This window comes from Mustelus asterias, chromosome 4, assembly GCF_964213995.1.
Source record: "Mustelus asterias chromosome 4, sMusAst1.hap1.1, whole genome shotgun sequence".
Classification (NCBI taxonomy): domain Eukaryota; kingdom Metazoa; phylum Chordata; class Chondrichthyes; order Carcharhiniformes; family Triakidae; genus Mustelus; species Mustelus asterias.
The window spans coordinates 64,189,925-64,214,396 of NC_135804.1; the positions used below are offsets into that span (position 1 = coordinate 64,189,925).

General features: G+C 41.8%; 1 protein-coding gene across 1 annotated transcript in view; it reads right to left on the bottom strand.

Moving 5' to 3' along the window:
- The window catches only part of fcsk (fucose kinase), a 376,256-nt gene that overhangs the window by 336,098 nt on the left and 15,686 nt on the right, over nucleotides 1-24,472 (bottom strand). Inside the window, exon 2 of the mRNA XM_078211155.1 lies at nucleotides 19,427-19,628. Within this exon, the coding sequence (XP_078067281.1) occupies nucleotides 19,427-19,568 (142 nt within the window). The 5' untranslated portion in view covers nucleotides 19,569-19,628. The remainder of the gene's footprint in view (nucleotides 1-19,426; nucleotides 19,629-24,472) is intronic.

Below are 24,472 nucleotides of genomic sequence, written 5' to 3' on the forward strand. Positions count from 1 at the left end.
CGCGGGGGCACAGCCTTAGAATAAAAGGGAGTCACTTTAGAACAGAGATGAGGAGAAATTTCTTCAGCCAGAGGGTGGTAGGTCTGTGGAATTCATTGCCACAGAGGGCTGTGGAGGCCGAGACGTTGAGCGTCTTCAAGACAGAAATTGATAAATTCTTGATTTCTCGAGGAATTAAGGGCTATGGGGAGAGAGCGGGTAAATGGAGTTGAAATCAACCATGATTGAATGGTGGAGTGGACTCGATGGGCCGAATGGCCTTACTTCCGCTCCTATGTCTTATGGTCTTATAAGATGCACTACAGCATTTCACCAAAGATCCTTTGACAGCACCTTCCAAACCCACGACCACTTTGAGAAGGACAAGGGCAGCAGATACATGGGAAAACCACCACTTGCAAGTTCCCCTCCAAGCCACTCACTGTCTTGACTTGGAAATATATCGCCATTCCTTTGCAATCACTGGGTCAAAATCCTGGAATTCCCTCCATAACAGCATTGTGGGTCAACCCACAGCATGTGGGCGGCACGGTAGCACAGTGGTTAGCACTGCTGCTTCACAGCTCCAGGGACCTGGGTTCGATTCCTGGCTTGGGTCACTGTCTGTGTGGAGTTTGCACATTCTCCTCGTGTCTGCGTGTGTTTCCTCCGGGTGCTCCGGTTTCCTCCCACAGACCAAAGATGTGCGGGTTAGGTTGTTTGGCCATGCTAAAATTGCCCCTTAGTGTCCTGGGATGCGTAGATTAGAGGGATTAGCGGGTAATACGAGTAGGGATATGGGGGTAGGGCCTGGGTGGGATTGTGGTCGGTGCAGACTCGATGGGCCAGATGGCCTCTTTCTGTACTGTAGGGTTTCTATGATGTGGACCGCAGCAATTAAAGAAGGCAGCTCACCACCACCTTCTCAAGGGCAACTAGGAATGGGCAATAAATGCTGGCCAGCCAGCGGCACCCATGTCCCATAAATGAATAAAAAATAATAATGTGGCACCAACCTGGTGAAGCTCCGAGAAAGGGTGAACTGCATTCGAAACACTAAAAGCAACATGTTATAGACTGAACCAATAGATCAGTGTTCTTTGGCCTACCTACACCCAGTTGACATCAGTAGTGAGATCAGGCAAAGGATCAGGACACTTGCAAAACATATTTAAAGTGCAAGTGATTTTAGCCAAAAATGTCAAATGGATGATTCTTCTTGGCTTTTTCCACATGTCCAGCAAATCCGGTTCATTAGACAAATCCAAAGACTTGGAGCCATCGCAACATCCCTGTTTTTTAAAAAAATTCTTTGAATGCAGCCTATGTTGGTAAAGACTTGTATTCACTACCCATCCAGACAACAAGGAAAATTATCTAAGTTTGTTCCATCCAGAAAGCAGAATAATCCAAAAAGGTTAATTAAAGCTTAATCAGTCTAGCTACCAGTAATGCTGTCACATAATGCTTACCTTACCAATAATCTTTTCACCATTGTTTAATTTGGGTTTCACGAGAACCACTCAGCTCCAAAGAACAGGTGTGAGTAACCACCCTGAGCACCAAGGCAACATTTGACCAGTTTCAAGAAGTTAGCCAAAACTGAAAGGGGTTCAAAGATGAACATCTCCATTGACTGGAGTTATTCATAGCTGCAGGTGTCACACTCCCAGAGTTGTCATTGATTAAAATTGAATTCGACCACTGTAAGAGCAGATCAACAATTGGCTACTCTGCAGTGAGTGACCAAAGACCTGATTCCTCATTGCCTCTTTGCTATTTACAAGGCTCAAGTTGGGAGTGGGACAGAATATTCATCATTTTATTGGACTAACTCAACCTCAACTCAAGAAACTCAACACATTCCAGGACAGAACTAGTCTGCTACTGGAGTCAGCATTCATTTCCTCCAACACTGACACACAGTGGCTGCAGATTGTACAATCTTCAGCATGCACTGTAGCAACTCACCAACAATACTTGCTTTGAACCTTCCTCCCCTGCAATCAGTTCCCTCAAACAGCAATATCATGGGAACATCATCACCTCCAGATCACACACCAGCCGGATTTGAAGATATGCTGCCATTCCTTCATCATGAATTAACAATACACTGGAATTCCCGAGCTGCTACCATTTTGGAAACAAAAGGGCGGCACGGTAGCACAGTGGTTAGCACTGCTGCTTCACAGCTCCAGGGACCTGGGTTCGATTCCCGGCTTGGGTCACTGTCTGTGTGGAGTTTGCACATTCTCCTCGTGTCTGCGTGGGGTTTCCTCCGGGTGCTCCAGTTTCCTCCCACAGTCCAAAGATGTGCGGGTTAGGTTGATTGGCCATGCTAAAATTGCCCCTTAGTGTCCTGAGATGCGTAGGTTAGAGGGATTAGTGGGTAAAATATGTAGGGAAATGGGGGTAGGGCCTGGGTGGGATTGTGGTCAGTGCAGACTCGATGGGCCGAATGGCCTCTTTCTGAACTGTAGGGTTTCAATGATTCTAACTATCATCAGTAAAACTGTAGAGGTTCATGGACAAGCCCACCACTACTTTGAGGGAAAGTAGAGGCAAGAAATAAATGTGTCTTTGCCAACATCATACGTATCCAAAAAAAATGTACTTACACAAGAAAGGAAGATGATGAGTGTGATAAATAATTTTCAGTCTGTCATATGTGTCAACATGTTATGCTCGTGAATCTTTCATGGCACGCCATTGGTAATCATGATGTGGAGATGCCGGCGTTGGACTGAGGTAAACACAGTAAGAGTTTTAACAACACCAGGTTAAAGTCCAACAGGTTTATTTGGTAGCAAATGCCATTAGCTTTCGGAGCCCTGCTCCTTCGTCAGATGGAGTGGATATCTGCTCTTTGTCTTCGTCGGATATCTTCGTCAGATGGACCAGATTTCCACTCCATCTGACGAAGGAGCAGCGCTCCGAAAGCTAATGGCATTTGCTACCAAATAAACCTGTTGGACTTTAACCTGGTGTTGTTAAAACTCTTAATGCCATTGGTAAGTCAGAAAATTAGTCTTTTCTTTTAACTGTCTATGGTCTTTATATTCCTGTTGCCATCTGTATGATTGTCTTGTTCCCTCTCTACTTCATTTTGTTTCTGTCTCTAACTATTTTGCCTTTTTTATTTAATATTATTTGTCATCATCTTCCTTTTTGGATGATAATGGTTGACATGGTGTGGACTAGAAGGGAAAAGATGTGCTGAATGTTGCGGCCTGTGGTTGCGACTGCCACAAATTTTGCCCAAATCCAGCACTTGTTCCCTTCCAATCACTCATTTCCCTTGTCTGCTCACTTCCTCTTTTAAAGACCTTTCGCACAGTGTATTCTCTCCTCCCATCATAGCCACTTAACTCCATTTTATCTATTCCCCATCATTCCTGGGAGAGTTTGGAATGTGCCTCTCGCCCTTATCCTTAACTGGCTTCCTGTCTCCCCTCCTCCCCATTTGTTAGGGGATTTTCCAGGGGCTTCCTACTGTATTGAGCTGACCTCAGCCAATACAAAGACTTGCGAAAGATAGTGTGCAGTTAAAGATGTTCTTTATTTGACCAATACGCATTGGGAGAGACACAGCTGGAGGATTCCAACTTCTCTCTGATGTTATAGTAAATTTGTAAAACAGACATACCTTTTCGAAAGTTTGTTTCTCCTGCCCAACTGGTCATCCAAACTGGATGATCCAATTACATTAATACACATTATTTACCTTGGCCAATAGCATTCTACCTTCTAGCAGAATTGGGAATTCATTGGTCAACTGGACCCGGAAGTTCTTCCTCGGTGTGTAGCAACCTTATCTATGCAAATCCAGTGGGTTCAAGGGTCAACCTCACCACCTGCAAACCATGGGGATGGAGACGGAGTAAGAAGTCTCACAACACCAGGTTAAAGTCCAACAGGTTTATTTGGTAGCAAAAGCCACTAGCTTTCGGAGCGCTGCCCCTTCATCGGGTGAGTGGGAATTCTGTTCACAAACAGGGCATATAAAGACACAAACTCAATTTACAAAATAATGATTGGAATGCGAGTCTTTACAGGTAATCAAGTCTTAATGGTACAGACAAGGTGAGTGGAGAGAGCGTTAAGCACAGGTTAAAGAGATGTGTATTGTCTCCAGACAGGACAGTTAGTGAGATTTTGCAAGCCCAGGCAAGTTGTGGGGGTTACAGATAGTGTGACATGAACCCAAGATCCCGGTTGAGGCCGTCCTCATGTGTGCGGAACTTGGCCATCAGTCTCTGCCCAGCGACTCTGCGTTGTTGTGTGTCGTGAAGGCCGCCTTCCCGAAGATCCGAGGCCGAATGCCCGTGACCCTTGAAGTGTTCCCCAACAGGAAGAGAACACTCTTGCCTGGTGATTGTCGAGCGGTGTTCATTCATCCGTTGTCGCAGCGTCTGCATGGTCTCCCCAATGTACCATGCCTCGGGACATCCTTTCCTGCAGCATATCAGGTAGACAACGTTGGCCGAGTTGCAAGAATATGTACCATGTACCTGGTGGATGGTGTTCTCACATGAGATGATGGCATCCGTGTCGATGATCCGGCACATCTTACAGAGGTTGCTGTGGCAGGGTTGTGTGGTGTCGTGGTCACTGTTCTCCTGAAGGCCTCGGATCTTCGGGTAAACGTTCTCCAAGGCGGCCTTCACGACACACGACAACGCAGAGTCGCTGAGCAGAGACTGATAGCCAAGTTCCGCACACATGAGGACATCCTCAACCGGGATCTTGGGTTCATGTCACACTATCTGTAACCCCCATAACTTGCCTGGGCTTGCAAAATCTCACTAACTATCCTGTCTGGAGACAATACACATCTCTTTAACCTGTGCTTAACGCTCTCTCCACTCACATTGTCTGTACCTTTAAGACTTGATTACCTGTAAAGACTCTCATTCCAATCATTATTTTGTAAATTGAGTTTGTGTCTTTATATGCCCTGTTTGTGAACAGAACTCCCACTCACCCGATGAAGGGGCAGCGCTCCGAAAGCTGGTGGCTTTTGCTACCAAATAAACCTGTTGGACTTTAACCTGGTGTTGTGAGACTTCTCACTGTGCTTACCCCAGTCCAACGCCGGCATCTCCACATAATGGAGAGGAAGCCATTTCATGCTGCCTACTAGCTACCCTCTTATCAGTAAAAGCTGAATATGTCTATTCACTGCAACCACAAGCTAAATGCCTCTATTCATTTTAAAACCTTGGTCGCTTGCAGCTGCAAAGTCTCTTTCTTATAATAGTGAATATATTCTATACCTTATTGTTTCCAAAGAATGTGGCCGGTCTAATTCTGCTCGTTTCCCATTATGATTTGGGGCAGGCTGCACCTTGGCCAAAGCTTACAAGACATTTGAAAATACATTTTAAATTTACAATACTCATTCAAAATTTTCTACCAATGATTATATACGTGACTATGCAGACAATACCTTCACATGATGTACAATATTATATATGTATCTGTGAGGCACTTTGTGATTCCTTATTGTATATATAAGGCACACTGTGATCTCTATTCTAAACTAGTCTACTTTGTATAAGCCATCTTCAAAATCCTAGGAGCTTCTATACCCTCTTCTACACCATTCCTATATTAATTTTTAATCCTTACCCTACTTACCTTTTTAAATAACTGAAATCAGAAGGAAACACAATGCCCATGTGTTTTGTTTCTCCTTTCACAAGTAGTAATTAGAGACTGTTCACTTTTCAAACATGTTTTTTTGAACACTTAATTCAAATTAGGGTAAAGAAAGACACACTTTAGAGTGCAAATCCAATATATTAAGTACACATTAGTATAAATTGCAAAAAGTGTATTAATGCAGTTTTAGAAAAATAATGCCTATTTCCACTTAGAAAGAAAAACATCATATAATTTTCAGAAAACCTCGATAGATTTGTGCGGAAATGGTAATAAGAGTCAGTGCAGACTTGATGGTCAAATGGTCTCTTTCTGTACTGCAGGGATTCTATAATTCTAATATAGCACCTGGTGTTGTGCTTTGCAATCTTAAATGGTCAATTGCATCATGTAACATTGAAATTCCTATTATAGTGGTATCTAGAAGTACTACAGTTATAGATAAATAGTTAACTTTGTAACATTCGTAAGAAATGTTTACACAGCAGGTTTCCATAAGCTTCATGACATACAATTTTATTAATTTACTGGTTCATAATTATATTAAAAAGGTGGCCAGTTAGCTCAGTTGGCTGGACAGTTAGTATGTGGATGAGATTAATGCCATCAACACAGGGTTTGATCCTCTTTCTGGCTGAGGCAGACTGAGGATCTTCTTCCTAACTCTATCTGCAGTAAAAATATCATGGCATGTGGTTTGGTGAATAATTGCAAAGCACCTGCCTTTGGACAGAGAATCAAGAAGAAAAATTATATTGACTGTTCATGCACAGAACTTGCACTTTAGATTCTGCACTGGTATAGATCCAAAACAATCTTAAATTGTGCTTCACAACAAATCTGCAAAACATGCTTTTACATCAAAAGAACACGCTCATAATCCAAAGACCATCTTCTGCTCCCTAACTCTAACCTTCAATTAGATTATTATGGAATTGGAACTCCACAAAGCCGTGTCACATCCAGAAATGACAGCAGGAACAACTTGTTCAAAAAGGCAGAAAGAATTTCAGATTGTCACTTTTTGTTTTCAGTCAGAGCAGTTCAGTATATGTTTTTGCATTGTGCTGCATCAAAGTCTTGATGTCTTTTTATATGTATACCAATTCATAATCAATGGAATATGAAGCAGCTTATCTGCAGGCACTAATTTCAGAGCCACATCGGAAGTGAAATTTATCTTGAACAAGATCAAAATGGGCAATCTTGATTTGGCAACTCCTTTTCCAACCACGCTAATATCTTTTCAATTAACGTCAATGGAAGAAAGAAAAATCCGGTATAATATAAAAACGCAGCTACTTTGTTATTGGTTGTTTTGTGCTTTAGCCAGAGACCAAGTTTGCTCCCATTAATTCCAACTTCAGGTGCTAGAAGAACAGGGTAGGATCTGACATATTCTCCACTAAGATTTATGGTTGTTTGGAGTTGACCTTTATACAGGAGTGTTCTCAGCTGTTCACGACCTAGAATAACAACGCAGCTTCAGGAAACTGTGACAATAACACTGAACATAAAAAGTCCGAACAGTAACAAATGAGCCTGCCTTTTGTTTTTGAGAGTCGAGCGAGGGCAAGAATGGACTTTAGGATTTGACTGAACAATGACTCGTAATTTCAAACCAAAGGGAATATAGGGAGCTGGAAAATTCATGGCAGTTTGGATCATATCAGTATCACGAAAACAGGTAGCATAGACCCACTGTTATAGTCATAGAGGTTTACAACCTGGAAACAGGCCCTTTGGTCCAACTTGTCCATGCCGTCCCTTTATTTTTTAAAAACCACTAAGCTAGTCCCAATTACCCACGTTTGGCCCATATCCCTCTATACCCATCTTACCAATGTAACTGTCTAAATGCTTTTTAAAAGACAAAATCATAGCTGCCTCTACTACCATCTCTGACAGCTTGCTCCAGACACTCACCACCCTCTGTGTGAAAAAATTGGACCCTTTTGTATCTCTCCCCTCTCACCATAAACCTATGTCTTCTAGTTTTAGACTCCCCTACCTTTGGGAAAAGATGTTGACTATCTAGCTGATCCATGTGCCTCATTATTTCATAGACCTCTATAAGATCATCCCTCAGCCTCCTATGCTCCAGGGAAAAAAGTCCCAGTCTATCCAGCCTCTCCTTAGAACTCAAACCATCAAGTCCCAGTAGCATCCTAGTAAATCTTTTCTGCACTCTTTCTAGTTTAATAATATCCTTTCTATAATAGGATGACCAGAACTGTACACGGTATTCCAAATGTGGCCTTATCAATTCTTGTACAACTTCAACAAGATGTCACAACTCCTGCATTCAATGTTCTGACCAATGAAACCAAGCATGCCGAATGCCTTCTTCACCACTCTGTCCACCTGTGACTCCACTTTCAAGGAGCTATGAACCTGTACCCCTAGATCTCTTTGTTCTATAACTCTCCCCAACACCCTTCCATTAACTGAGTAAGTCCTGCCCTAGTTTGATCTATCAAAATGCATCACCTCACATTTATCTAAATTAAACTCCATCTGCCATTCGTCAACCCACTGGCCCAATTGATCAAGATCCTGCTGCAATCCTGGATAACCTTCTTCACTGTCCATTATGCCACCAATCTTGGTGTCATCTGCAAACTTACTAACCATGCCTCCTAAATTCTCATTCAAATCATTAATATAAATGACAAATAACAATGGACCCAGCACCGATCCCTGAGGCACACCACTGGTCACGGGCCTCCAGTTTGAAAAACAACCCTCTGCAACCACCCTCTCTTCTGTCATCAAGCCAATTTTATATCCATTTGGCTACCTCACCCTGGATCCCGTGAGATTTAACCATATGCAACAACCTACCATGCAGTACCTTGTCAAAGGCCTTGCTAAAGTCATGCAGACAACATCACCTACCTTCTTGGTTACCCCTTCAAAACACTCAAATTTGAGAGACAATTTTCCACTCAAAGCCATGCTGTCCCTGTCCCTAATCAGTCCTTGCATCTCTAAATGTAGATTTTGTCTCTCAGAATACCTTCTAACAACTTAACCATTACAGATGTGAGGCTCACCGGCCTGTAGTTCCCTGCAGCCCTTCTTATACAAAGGCACAACATTTGCACACCCTCCAATCTTCAGGCACCTCACTTGTGGCTGTCGATGATTCAAATATCTCTGCTAGGAGACCCACAATTTATTTCCTAGCCTCCCACAATGTCCTGGAATATGCCTCATCAGGTCCTGGGGATTTATCTAACTTGATGCGCTTTAAGACTTCCAGCCCCTCCTTCTCTGTAATGTGTACACTCCTCAATACATCACTATTTATTTCTCAAAGTTCCCTAACATCAAAGCCTTTCTCAACAGTAAATACTGATGAGAAATATTTATTTAGGATCTCACCCATCTATTGTGGATCCGCATATAGATGACCTTGTTGAGCCTGAAGAGGCCCTACTCTCTCCCTAGTTACTCTTTTGCCCTTTATGGATCTGTAGAAGCTCTTTGGATTCTCCTTTGCCTTATCTGCCAAAGCAATCTCGTGTCCTCTCTTTGCCCTCCTGATTTCTTTCTCAACTCTACTCCTACACCTCTATACTCTTTAAGGGATCCACTTGATCCAGCTGCCTATGTATGTTATGTACCTCTTTCTTCTTCTTGACCAGGCCCTCAATATCCCAAGTCATCCAGGATTCCCTACTTCTACCAGCCTTGCTCTTCACTCTAAAAGGAATGTGCTTACCCTGAACCCTGGTTAACACACTTTTGAAAGCCTTCCACTTACCAGTCATCCCTTTACCTGTCAATACACTCGCCCAATCAACTTTTGAAAGTTTCTGTCTAATACCATCAAAATTGGCCTTGCCCCAATTTAGGATTTTGGGCCAGACCTATCATTCTTCATAGCTACCTTAAAACTAATAGAATTATGGTCGCTGGTCCCAAAGTGATTCCTCACTGACACTTCTGTCACCTGCCCTTCCTTATTTCACAAGAGGAGGTCAAGTTTTGCCCCCTCTCTAGTCGGGCCATCCACATACTGAATGAGAAATTCCAGCTGAATACATTCAACAAATTACATGCACCAGATAACATAGCAAATGAATTTTCTTGTCTTTACAAAATTCAGAAAGCACAATTACAATCTAATAAAGTGGTTTACACTGAGTTTAAAGCACAGAAACAGACCATCAAATCTATCTCATCTATGGCAGTACTTATACCTTACCAGTTTCCTCCCACTCTATTTCATCTAATCCTATCCACATAGCCTTCCATTGCTTTCTCTCTCATGTACTTATTTATCTAGTTTCCCCATAAATGCCAGTTGCCTAAACCAGTGCGATAGTAAATTCCACATTTCATCATGGTCTGGATAAAAAAGGTTCTCCTGGAGTTATTAATGACTCTAATATATTTGTGAACCTGATATTTGGATTCTCCCACAAATGAAAACATTTTTCGCTATGTTGACTCTGTCGAACTCCAAAGACCTTAATAAGGTGACCCTTCTTTTCCCTCTAAAAAAAGGAAGCTACGTGCCAGTCTGTTCAATATTTCCTGGTGGTTATGACATCTCCCTTCTGGCATCATTGCTCTATTTGGGCATAATATTTGCAAAGTTTACATGACATATGAGCAGAATAGCTTGCATGTGAGATGCATCTACTCTCACTCTTCAAAATGTGAGACTCTGTCACTTAATTTACACAAAATTCACCTGCATTTTTACTATCCTTCAGCAAAGTCATCTCAACGTCCTTAATAAGGTGAGAAGCTAGGATTGTACTACTGGTTAGAAAAATATTACTAACAAATTTCACATTCCTGATTACGTTTGAACATAAATGTTTGAATAGCAGATGTAGACAAACGCTGCGATTGGCTGAGGTGACTCCCACAAATACTCCGCCAACACTCAATGACAAGGTCATTTGTGTAGGTTACCACAAGATTGTGGCAGGGGTTATTTCCTACGCTACTCTTTACATGGGTCACTACCTTCTGCAGTGGCAGGAAGAAAATGAGGGGGGAAATTGGAGAAGGAAACTATGGCCCAGGTTGTGTATGCCCAACAGCAATGAACAAAGAATTTTGCCACTTTTAAGAAATGCACACTTTTAAGAAACGCAATAGCACTACAACTGTCCAGGAACTTGTGCTCAAATCGCAAGTTGCAATGTGCCTGAATGGACTTCGATGGAATGTCATGCTTGAATTTGGGCTGATCCAGTTTTTCTTACATGGTTTATTTAGGGCTGCTCCCAACAGGCAGACTCAACACCATTGTGAATATACTTCCACTCGTCCAGCAATGAACTTTACCATACGTTTGGGATAATTGATTGCATATTGCTTTAATGTGGGTTGTCTTTTCAAGAAACACTGGTGCGATAGATGTGAATAGTACACTGCTGTGAGGGTTAGCATTCACCTCGTTTTGGGAAGTGATGCAAGCTTTCCTTTCCTTTCCTTTTTCTCCCTTTTTCTGGTTATTTTCCAAATTCACACATATACTTTCCTTTTGGTTCGTTTTTAAACATTCAGATGGACGAGCTCTGGTTCAAACATACTTAATCCTTGATTTTCTAATGGTTAACCTGTGGGGACCATAGGCTTTGATATGCTATTATCATGATGTCCACTAATATTAAGACCTCACAAGGTGTTTGTCCAATGCCAATTGGCCGAACAGCTAGTTAGTGATGCAGAGCAACGCCAACAGAGCGAGTTATTAAAAGTTAAATCAATTTAAAGTTCATTTATTAGTCACAATTAGGCTTACATTAACACTGCAATGAAGTTACTGTGAAAAATCACCTAGTCGCCACACTCTGGTGTCTGTTCAGATACACTGAGGAAGAATTTAGCATGGCCAATGTACCTAACCAGCACTTCTTTCAGACTGTGGGAGGAAGCCGGAGCACCCAGAGGAAACCCACACAGACAAGGGGAGAACATGCAGACTCTACATAGACAGTGACCCGAGCCTGGAATTGAACCCGGGTCCCTGGCACTGTGAGGCAGCAGCGCTAACCACTGTGCCACAGTGCTGCCCTGTATCGGCTGAGGTTATTCATGAAGGCCCTCTTTTGCAACCTTGCCCCTCGTCTGAGTGTGGTGATCCTCAGGTTAAGTCACCATCTATAGTCATTTGGGACTATGACAACTTTACCTTTTACATTCTATGAGCATGGTGAAAGAACCGGTACTCACTAGTCTGCTTCCTCTCAACTTATTACTGAAAACACCACTCAACAAGATCAACCATCACCGATCATCTGGAGATCAATGATCAACTTAAACATTTCATGCCTCAGACTCATGTTCAGATTGTGGTTTATTTCACAATTGTTTTGATAATATTGAGATCTCAGCTCGAATGCCTGACTTTACGAATGTGTTAGAAGTAACCATTTCCCAAGTGGAGGCAATTAAATCCATGCAAAGCAATAAGGCACCATGACCTGATGGATTTCCAGTAGAATTTTATTAAAAACTTCTTATCACAACTTTCTCCATTATTGTGGTCTCTGTTTTTGGGATGCTTTCTCTTTAAAACGCTCTGCAAAGCATTTTTGTCTCTCCGTCTAAAGAAGGATAAAGAACCTCTGCATTGTAGTTCAAACTGACCTATTTCCCTTTTCAATGTAGATGTTAAAATACTAACTAAAACCTTAGCCTATCATCTTGAACCCGTCCTTCCACTTAACATCTCACCTGACCAGACAGGTTTTATACAGCTCAGACAATCCTTCAAATTTAAGGTGTCTTTTCAATATTATTTATGCACATTCAACTACTCCTCTTCCTGAGGCTCTTATAACTATGGATGCAGAAAAGGCTTTTGATAAGTGTGGAATGGGATTACCTTTACTTCACTCTTCAAAAATTTGGATTTCTACACATTTGGATAAAGTGGATAAAACTATTGTATTCCTCCCGTTACTTCAGTATGTACAAGTAATATCCACTTTAAACTCTTTGACCTCTAGCGAGGTACTAGACAGAGCTGTTCTCTTCCCACCTACTTTTCGCTATTGCTATTGAACTGCTGGCAATTGCATTGTGAATAGGGTGTTGTACAGGGCAGAGTTGAGCAGAAACTCACTATATTCTGATGATCTGCTTCTTTACATCTCTGATCTGGCTTCATCTCTCGCATGTTTTCTCTATTTTTGGGCGATTTGGGCATATTTCAAGTTTTAAAATTAAATTGCAGAAGAGTGACATTTTTCCAATTTACTCTATTATCAAGAGTTAACTTCTTTCCCCCTCCCCTTCAAAGTCTCAGTAATTTTAATTATTCAATCGCTTGCAGATCTTTTGAAGTCAACTTTGATCCTTTGTTGGAACACATGAAGTAGAACTTAGCATGCTGCTCTATTTACCCTTTTCTTTAGCTAGCCATTTAAATTCTGTAAAGATCAATATTTTCCAAAAATTTCTATACTAATTTCAGTGTAATCCTTTGTTTATCCCCAAGCATTGTTTGTTACACTAGACCCATGAATTCCCTCCTTCATTTGGAATAAGAAAACACCCAGAGTTTATAAAATTTTTCTACAAAGATGGAAGCAGTTAGGTGGTTGGCAGTGCTAAATTTTCAGTTTTATTATTGGTCTGCCAATACACATAATATTTATTTTTGACTTCATTTGAATCAGGATAGTTAAGTGTGGACGCAATTGTAGAAAGCCTCCTGTCAATCCACATCTCTGCCTGCTCTGTTGTGCTCCTCCATTCCTTTTACAACCACTCGGTTTCTTCAAACCCTATTGTTAAGATGTTACTTGATTTGGACCCTGTTCAGAATACGCTTTGGGCTACAATTTCTCTCTTTAATGCAGTCATAATTTTGCAAATCATTTATTGCAGTCTTCACTTGAAGATTGCCAAAACAAAAAGCTATGGACAACCAAAGAAGAAAGAGAAACAAAATGAAAAAGCATGTTACATTACAAAAGTAACACAGATCCAAGTGAATGGTAAAGAAAAGATGCAAAGAACAGAAGATGACATAAAAAAGCTACAAAAAGGGAATGACAAATTTGCAAACGACATTAAGAATAAAACATTTTATAGATACATTAAAAGGAAAAGCAGGAACAGTGATATAGTTACTGAAAATTACAAAATGGCAAACATCCGTAATAATTACATTGCGTCAGTATCTGTACTGGAGAAAGAAGTCAAATGCCAAACATCTTAAAGAAACTCCTCCTGAACCAGCGACTCTCACAATATGGTGTCTTCCCCCTTGAACTTAAAAAAGAACAAGTACTCTCCAAATAGTGAAAGGCTAGAAATAGAGACGGTCGAGGTGCATAGATCTTTAAAATGTCAGGAACAGGTACAGAGGATAATTCGATAAAACAAAGGGGTAGAGGTCGTGATTCAGCTATAAAAAGCCCTGGTCAGACCACACCTTCAACCTAGGTATCGGAAATGACAACAGCAAACCTAGCCCTGTCGACCCTACAAAGTCCTCCTTACTAACATCTGGGTGCTTGTGCCAAATTGGGAGACTGTTGAGAGCAACAGCCTGACATAGTCATACTCACAAAATAATAGTTTACAGATAATGTCCCATTCAGTACCATCACTATTCTTGGGTATGTCCTGTCCCACCAGCGGAACAAACCCAGCAGAAGTGGTGGTACAGTGGTATATGGTTGGGAGGGAGTTGCCCTAGGAGTCCTGAACATCAGCTCTGGACCCCACAAAGTCTCATAGTACCAGGTCAAATATGAGCAAGGAAACCTCCTGTTGATTACCACATACCATCCCCTTCAGCCGATGAATCAGTACTCCTCCCTATTGAACTTTACTTGGAGGAAGCAATGAGGGTGGCAAGGGCACCCTTATTGCTTCCTCCAAGTACCCTGGTGGGGGACTTCAACATCCATCACCAAGAGTGGCTCAGCAGTACCACCATAGAACAAGGTGGCTGAGTCCTAAAGGGCGTAACTGTTAAACTGGGACTGCAGCAGGTGGTGAGGGAAATCAACAAGATGGAAAAAACACACTTGAACACATCCTCACAAACTTGCCTGCCGCAGATGTATCTGCCCACGACAGTATCAGTAGGAGTGAACACCACACAGTCCTTATGGACACAAAGTTCCATTGTGTTGTGTGGCACTAGCACCCTCCTAAACTTTGACCCCGAACAAATATAGCTAATCAAAACTGGACATCCATGAGTCATTGTGGGCCATCATCAGAATTATATTTAACCACTAACAGTAGCCTCATGGCCTAGCATATCCCCCACTCAACCATCACCACCAAGCCAGGTGATTAACCCTAGTCCAACAGGATACAGGAACGTACGCTAGAAGCAGTACCAGGCATTCCTAAAAATAAAATGAGGTGTCAATCTGGTAAAGCTACAACACAGGACTGTGCCAAACAATATAAGCAGCAAGTAATAGACAGTGCTAAACAATTCCACAACAAACGGATCAGATCTCAGCTCTGTAGTCCTGCCACATCCAGTTCCGAATTCCAATTATCTTTCTACACCGAGTGACATACTAAGTTTTCATAGCTAATTCCTGGTACAGTTCGCCAGTCTTTCGCAAATACTATATAGCCCAAGGGGCGCCACTCTGCATCAAGCACGGTTGACCAAGAGTTTCTACCATCGGCGTGTTGGAAGGATTTTGCAAGTTGACACTCAATCTGTTTGGCTGCATTTCCTTGGCCATCAAGACGTGGGGTGGGACTCGAACCCAGAACTTCTGGCTCAGAGGCAGGGACACTACCCACTATGCCACAAGACCTCCCCAGTTTTGAATGGTGGTGGACAATTACAATGGAGGAGCCCAACACATCAGTGCAAAAGATAAGGCAGAAGCATTCTCAAAAATCTTCAGCTGTAACGGCTGTGTGGATGATCCATCCCGGCCTCCTCTAGAGGTCCCCAGGATCAGCCCTGGCACAGTGGTTAGCACTGCTGCCTTAGAGCGCCAGGGACCCGGGTTCAATTCTGGCCTTGGGTCACTGTCTGCATGGAGTTTGCACGTTCCCCCGGTGTCTGCGGGTACTCCGGTTTCCTCCCACAGTCCAAAGATGTGCGGGTTAGGTTGATTGGCCATGCCAAGTTGCCTCTTAGTGTCAGGGGGATTAAGAGGGTAAATATATGGGGTTACGGGTTTGGGACCTGGGTGGGATTGTTGTTGGTGTAGGCTCGATGGGCTGAATGGCCTCCTTCTGCACTGTAGATTCTATGATTCTATCACAGATGTTAGTCTTAAGTTAATTCAATTCACTCCCCATGATATCAATAAACAGCTGAAAGCACTAGGTACTGCAAAGGCTATGGGCCCTGATAATATTCTGGTAACAGCACAGAAGGTCTTTGCTCCAGAATTTGGCACGCCCCTACCTAAGCTGTTCCAGTACAGCCACAACACTGGCATCCATCTTGCAATGTAAAAAAATGTCCAAGTATGTCCTGTACACAAGTAACAAATCTAAACCAGTCAATTACTGCCCCATCAGTCTACTCTCAATCATCAGTAAAGTGATGGAAGTGGTCATTAACAGTGCCATCAAGCGGCACTTGCTTAGCAATAACTTGCTCGGTTTGGGTTCCACCAGGGTCACAGCTCCTGACTTCATTGCAGCCTTGGTGCAAATGTCGATAAAAGAGCTGAACTCCAGAAGTGAGCTGAGAGTGACTGCCCTTGACATCAAGTCAGCATTTGACCAAGTATGACATTAAGGAACCCCAGTAAAATTGAAGTCAATGGCAATCAGGGGAGGAAATGCACTGCTGATTGGAGTCATACCTGGCACAAAGGAAAATGATTGTTGTGGCTGGAGGCCAATCATCGCAGCTCCAGGACATCATTGCAGATGTTCTCCAGGGTAGTGTCTTGGCCTAACCATCTTCAGTTGCTTTGTCAATGACCTACCTTCCTTCCACCATAAGGTCAGAAGTGGGAATGTTTGCTGATAAATGCACAATGTTCAAGACCATTCACAGCAGTCCATGCCCCAATGCAGCAATACCTGGACAATATGAAGGCTTGGCCGAACAAGTGGCAGGTAAATTTAAGACCACACAACGGCCAGGCAATGCCCATTTCCAATGAGAGAGAGAATTTAACCATTGCCCCTTGACATTCAATCTTGGAATATTGTGAACAATTTGGTCCCCTTATCTAAGGAAAGATATATTGGAATTAGAGACAGTCCAGAGAAGGTTCACTAGGTTGATCCTGACTATGGAGGGATTTTCGTATGAGGAGAGGTTGAGTAGGTTAGGCTTGTACTCATTGGAATTTAGAATAATGAGATTCAATCTTACTGAGCCATAGAGGATTCTCAGGGGGCTTGACAGAGTAGATGCTGAAATGTTGTTTCCCCTTGTGGGAGAGTTTAGGACTAGTGGCATAATCTCAGAGTAAGGGGTCACCCATTTAAGACAGAGATGAGAAGGAAATTCTTCTCTCAGAGAGTAGCGATTCTGTGGAATTCTTTACAGCAGAGGGCTGTAGAGGCTGGGTCGTTACGTATATTCAATGCTGAGATAGACAGATTTTTAAATCACTGAGGAAATCAAGGGTTATTGGGATATGATGGGAAGTGGAGTTGAGGATCATATCAGATCAGTCATGATCTCATTGAATGGCACAGCAGACTTAATGGGCCGAATGGTCTACTTTGCTCCCAAGTCTTATGGCATTATCACTGAATCCCCCAGTATCGACATCCTGAGGGTTACCATTGACCAGAAACTGAACTGGAGTAGCCATATAAATGCTGTGACTACCAGAGCAGGTCAAAGGCTAGGAATCCTGTGACAAGAAACTCACTTCCTGACTCCCCAAAGCCTGTCCCCCAACTACAAGGCACGAGTCAGGAGTGTGGTGGGACACTCTCCATTTGCCTGGATGACAGCAGCTCCAACAATACTCAAGAAGCTCGACACCATCCAGAACAAAGCTGCCTCCTTGATTGATACCCCTTCCACAAAATTCACTCCCTCCATCACTAACAAATAGTGGAAGCAGTGTGTGGAGATTACATAAACTAGAATTATATTCCCTGGAATTTAGAAGCTTATTTGATTAATGTTTTCAAGTTATTAAAAGAAAATGATAGAATAGAAACTATTTTTGCTGATAAGGGAGTTTAAGATGAGAGAAGATAGTCTAAAAACTGGAGCCAGACCTTTCAGGAGAGGAATTAGGAAACATACATGCACGCAAAAGGGTGACAGAAGTTTCGAATTCTCTTCTCCAACTGCTAATTGATACCAAACCAATTATTTAAAATTTGAGATTGAAAGATTTTTATTAAACAAAGATATTGGGGGATATGGGGCAAAGGTGGATATATAGAGTTCAATCATTATCAGCCATGATCTCAATGAATGACAGAATAAGCTTGAAAGACTACTCCTGTCCCTGTGTTAAATTGAAGGAAATTACTGTTCATCCAGAACTGGGTGCTGTATCAACAGTCTGACAATTTGCAACCAATGAAGAGGTTGAGAGTCAGTGGCGAGGTGGAAGGATGCAGGAGGTAAAGATGAGAGAGGTGGGAAGAGAAGCCATTGAAGCTGGTTGTCTGACAAAGACTGGATAGGTAAGGACAAAGGCAGGCAGAGGCATATCCAACCAGCTGAATAACTGAGATGTCCAAAGATGTGCGGGTTAGATGGATTGGTCATGCTAAATTGCCCCTTAGTGTCAGGGGGACTAGTTGGGATTGTAGACTCGATGGGCTGAATGGCCTCCTTCTGCACTGTAGGATTCTATGAGAGGTGTCACAGCAGATCAGTGATGTCAGTCACGTCAAAGGCTGCTGACTGGGCAATAAGAATTATGGGCGGCACGATAGCAGAGTGGTTAGCACTGCTCCTTCACAGCTCCAGGGACCTGGGTTCGATTCCCGGCTTGGGTCACTGTCTGTGTGGAGTTTGCACATTCTTCTCGTGTCTGCGTGGGTTTCCTCCGGGTGCTCCAGTTTCCTCCCACAGTCCAAAGATGTGCGGGTTAGGTTGATTGGCCGTGCTAAAATTGCCCCTTAGTGTCCTGGGATGCATAGGTTAGAGGGATTAGTGGGTAAATGTGTAGGGATATGGGGGTAGGGCCTGGGTGGGATTGTGGTCGGTGCAGACCCAATGGGCCAGATGGCCTCTTTCTGCACTGTAGGGCTTCTATGATTCTATGATTCAACAAGGAGGGATAGCTTACTTTTGTCATAATCACACTTTGATAAAAGCTGGCTTGGATCTGTGGCAGGGCTGGAAATTTATTGGAAGAACTCAAAAGCATGGTGTCCTGGGAAAGATGGGTATTTTATGGGAAGCAACAACAAAGATTATTGAAAAGGAAAAGGAGGTTGCTTTTGGTTCTGCTCTGCACAACATGGCTGTCAAACTTTTCTAAATGATCACAATTACAACAGCTGGTTATGAAGCATTTTGTGATGTCCACAGAAAGAGACAGGTGCTTTATGAATGCTTCTTTATTTACTATCCATCTTATACCTGATCCAAGAATGGTTGATTATAACAATGGCTCAAAAGAATTTTTAAAAAATTCCATTCCTCAGCAACAGCTTACCTCACCTTGCATTTCTACATGCTATACAAACATAATTGTCAATTCAGTGGGCACCTTGCAAGTTAAGATGGCAAAAAAACCTTGATCACAACTGTAATAATCTTTAAATATTAGATGGTGGATACAGTTCCCAATTAACAGGCTGGAAAATGTAATAGCCTGATAATTGGCTCATGCCTAGATTTTTCCCCCATCAGACTTGTTCCACATACCTCTTTGGAAAGCATAAATGCTATCCTTGTATTGGCAGGTGAGGGCAATGACAGTCCAGTCCACTTCTTTGGGCTGGTTGCCAAAGTTCTGCTGTTCTGTTGCCAAAGTTTCAACATGTTGTTTGTCAGCTTTGCTTGCCATTTCTTTGGATCTCTTCAACTTATGCCAGATGGTTGTTTTTCAAAAATACCACATTGCTTCCTAGAAACAAAGTAACTTAATTATTATATGTTACACTTTGGTATTGCATTGAGAGATGATTCTCAAAATCATTTTGATTGAAAGACCCGTTTCCAAATGGACTGGTAAGCCCCCACAGACCCCTCCGTCTAAATTTTGATACTAAAAAATACAAACAATATGAAAGTGCTGCATGTATAGAAGACTTTTAAGAAACTGGATTAATGTACAGGTACCAGTGAAATGGGTGCGGGTGCTTCTAAGTGCAGAGCCTTTCTCTATCCTTGCATGTGTCCTTTACAGGGGATAAGATCACAGCTAAGCTGGTTATGCTCTCCGCACCACTTTCCTGTCTGCGCCCCCCAACTACCTTGTATATCAATAATCTATCTCATTCTGCCTCAAATAAATTCAATGGCCAGCCTCCAATGCTTTCTGGGAAAGAGGTTGCATATTAACCACTCCCAGTTAAAAAAAACTCTCCTCATCTCCATCTTCAAAGGGAAATCTGTATTTCTTAAACTTGTTCTAGTCTCCCATACAAGGGTCAATCTGCCATGTGATTGCAAATGCAAATCAAGAACAAATGTAACCTTCGGAGTGTAGGTTTAACTTGACCAATGCATAGAAATGCAATACAGCCCCATTTTTGAAGTCATCTATGTTATCCTCTTTTAATTTCTATTACAAACTCTAAGGTCTCCATTTGGAATAGAAACGTCCAAACACGCAAGATTATTATAACCTACCTCACTTACTTTCTCATATTTCACTATATTCTTCATTATTGCCCCTTCTCTCTCTCTACCCTTTCTTGCACTCTCAATGACTTTTTCCCCCTTTCCTTTTCAGTCTGCTTTCCTCAGATTTCAACTTTAAAAAGAAATCAAATTAGATTAAAGAAAAAAAGTTGTCAATCTTTCTCTCCTTTGTGTGCCTCTGACTATTTCTCACTCTCCTCAATCTGATGTATTAGAAACTAGGGAGATGTAAGCCATTAGCATTGACCCTTCCTAACTTGTCAACAAAACACAAATGGAGATAATTTGTTGGTTTTAGAATTCAACTGCTTTTGAAAATTGAATATGTGCATATGCACACACACAACGCGCGCACACACACACACGGTTTGATTTTTTTATCATGGTTTTCATTCATCATTTCCAACATTCAGAACTGTTTTAATGCTGACATTTTAAAAGCAGGATGTGGAGATGCCGGCGTTGGACTGGGGTAAACACAGTAAGAAGTTTAACAACACCAGGTTAAAGTCCAACAGGTTTATTTGGTAGCAAAAGCCACACTATATTCTTGTGTGGCTTTTGCTACCAAATAAACCTGTTGGACTTTAACCTGGTGTTGTTAAACTTCTTACTATTTTAAAAGCAGCACATATCCACGTGAAATAAAAACTCTGGAAAATACTGGAAACACTCAGCATTGCAGACAACGTCATGGAGAGAGAAAAACAGTGTTTCAGAGTTAATGTTTGAGGTTGATGGGCTTTTATCTGAAGTGGACCTGAAACACGAGTCCAGATTTTGCTAAAATAGTAAGACCAGCCCATCAGCGCTCACCATTTGTATGGGGTAGATCAGAAAGCAACTTCTAACATTCACACAGGCACAGCAAAATACACAAATCCAGAAGTTGATGGAGATCCATTTTCCTCCACAGCACGCACTGTTCCAACCCTTGACAATAGGCTCACTTCAAGTGACTAAGTTTGGTGCACTATCCCATAATTCTACACTAAAGATTATTGAAAAACTTAAGGCTGGTGAATTCAGATTTTTACTGTTAAATCTCTGATCCTGAAAAATTAATTTACAAATGTGAAGTCTCTTCCCTGCAGACAAAAATTAATGTTGAGATTTTTTTTAAAAATGAAAATACTTCCTTTTTCCCCCGTCTCTTATTTCTCTCCATTAATCCCATTTGTAATTCCCAATTTTCATTTGAATTTCTTTGCATACTTTAAAAATAATTTACATCCCCTGCTAATGACTGCATAGCTCAGAGGATTCTGTTAAATCTCTCCAAAAGCCAACCAAGTTATGAAATACATGCGTAGAAAGACAACTATCTGTTTTGTCCTTCACAAGTCCAGCTCCTGTACAAAAACAGAAAATGTTGGAAAATTTCGGCAGGTCTGACAGCATTTGTGGGGAGAGAATAGAGCCAACGTTTCGAGTCTTGATGACCCTTCGTCAGAACTGTACAAGTAGATACAGGGACAGTGTGGGTCAACTTGCATATTGGCATCACTGAAACCAAAAACACATCAACAGCTGACCTCCATCTGTTATCAAATTAGCTCCTGAAGGCAGTCGGGTACTAGACACTATTGACATCAATGCTCTGGATCTGCTGATTAGGGGACTGGAAATCAGACAGGCAACCTGATCCTGATCTTCAGCCAGTGACCCTGTGAATCAAAAGCAGTCCTAGTGACATTTATTATGTTGTAATTTGCTTCTTCCCCAACAGAGACTAACAATTGGAAGCATGTCTAACCCAGCATGAGGGAAGCAATCAGTGACACTCATTCATGCATCATCAAACCACATTATCCTCCGGCTGAGTTTTTCATCCCAGCATAATGACCTGGCTGAGACAGGCAAAACTAGATTCCTTCTCGGTCCTCAAATTAAACCTTCAGTTCAGGGTCTAGTCCAGCCTCTGTTGAACTCAAGCTAGGAAGTCAATATGACAAACTGAATAATACCAACATGAATGGTTTTTATAAAGGCTGAATTTTATTTCACATTGAAGAACAATCTTCAAACCAGATCCAATGGTCAAAGCCATTCTTGTTCTTCCTGTTAAGGAGCCACTGTTACATTATCACTGTCCAACTGTCAGGGATCAGTCATTTAGTAGAAACTTTAATTAACCCTTATTTTAACTCACAATGCAGGCTTGTGAATGGCAAGGTCAACACTTATCATCCTTCCCTAATTACTCTTGAGAAGGTGGTCAGTCTTCTTGAATTGCTGCAGTCTGTATGGTGAAGATACTCCTGGAACGCTGTTCGGAAGAAAATTCCAGCATTTTTCCCCAGCAAATGTGCAGGCAACTGGAGAGTATTCCATCATACTCCAATCAGATGCTGTGAAGTTGGTGCAAAGGCTTTGAGTGGTCACGATGTACGTTATTTACTGCAGAATACTGAGCCCGAGCTGCTTTTATAGCCACAGTGTTACAAGAGTGCAGCTCAAGACTCTAGGATTTTAGTAATCAAGGGACTTTGGTGCAGTGAGAGAGAAGGTTGGCGGGGGGGGGGGGGGGGGGGGAGCAGACAGAAAAGTGGAGTTGAGTCAACATGGTTTTGTGAAAGGGAAGTCATGTTTGACATTTATTGAATTCTTTGAAGAAATGACAAGTAAATTGGATAAAGGGATACCAGTAATTTTAGAGTATTTAGATTTTGATTTCTAAAGGCATTTGATAAAGTGTCACATACAAGGTTACTACACAAAAGAAGAGTACATCATGTTGGGTGTGATGTATGAGCATGGATAGAAGATTGGTTAATTAATAGGAAATATTTTAAAACTGAGAAACTGCAACTAGTGAGTGTCACACTGATTAATGCTAGGTCTTCAACTATGTATGATCTATATTAATGACATGGATGAAGGGATCAACTGTACTGTAGACAAATTTGATGATATAAAATTAGGTAGGAAAACAAATTGAGAGAATGAGTCTTCAAAGAGACATAGATATATTAAGTGAGCAAGTGAATTGGCAAAATATTTGCAGAAATATGAGTGAAATTGTGGGTTGTCCACTTTAGCAGGAAGAATAGAAACAGAATGTTATTTAAATGGAGAGAACTATAAATGGATTACAAGAAGCTAACATCTAGGTACAGCAAATAATGAAGGCAAATGGAATGCTGGCCTTGGATAAGAGATAAAGTATAAAAGTCAGAAGTTTTGTTGCTATTGTACAGAAATTTGAGTATGATGAGAAAAGCAAAATACTTATTAAATATGTGACAGACTTTGAAATGTTGACATTCAGATGGATTGTAGGAAGGAACAGAATGTAAGGTTTCCAAATTTGCCGATGACACGAAGATAGGTGGAAGGGCATGTTGGAACAAGAATGTGGTGATTCTGCAATGGGGCAGGTTGATTGGGTGACTGAGTGAAAACATAGAAACAGGAGTAGGCCATTCGTTCCTTCGAGCCTGCTCCGCCATTCATTTTGATCATGGCTGATCATCAAATTCAATATCCTGATTCCCCCTTTCCTCCCATGTCCCATGATCCTTTTAGCCCCAAGAGCTATATCTAATTTCTTCTTGAAATCAGACAACTTTTTGGCCTCAACTACATTCTGTGGTAGTGAATTCCACACATTCACCACCCTCTGGGTGAAGAAATTTCTCCTCACCTCAGTTCTAAAAGGTTTACCCCGTATGCTCAAACTATGACCCCTAGTTCTGCACACCCCCACCATTGGGAACATTCTTTCTGAATCTGTCTAACCTTGTTTGAATTTTATAAGTTTCTATGAGATCCCCTCTCACTCTTCCCAACCCCAGATCAGCCATCATCTCACTGGCAAATGAGTTTAATGAGTTTAATGTGTGGAAGTGTAAGTCATGCACTTCAGTAGGAGGATTCAAAAGGAAGATTATCTAAATGGAGAGAGACCGCAGGTGAGTGAAGTACAGAGGTGTTCTAGTGAATGAATCACAAAAAGCTAGCAAGCAGGTCCAACAACTAATTAAGTAGGCAAATTGCATTTTGGCCTTTATTGCAAAGGGGTTGAAGTTTAAAAATAGGAAGATTTTGTTGCAATTGTACAGAATGTTGGTGAGGCCTCGCCTGGAATACTGCATACGGTTT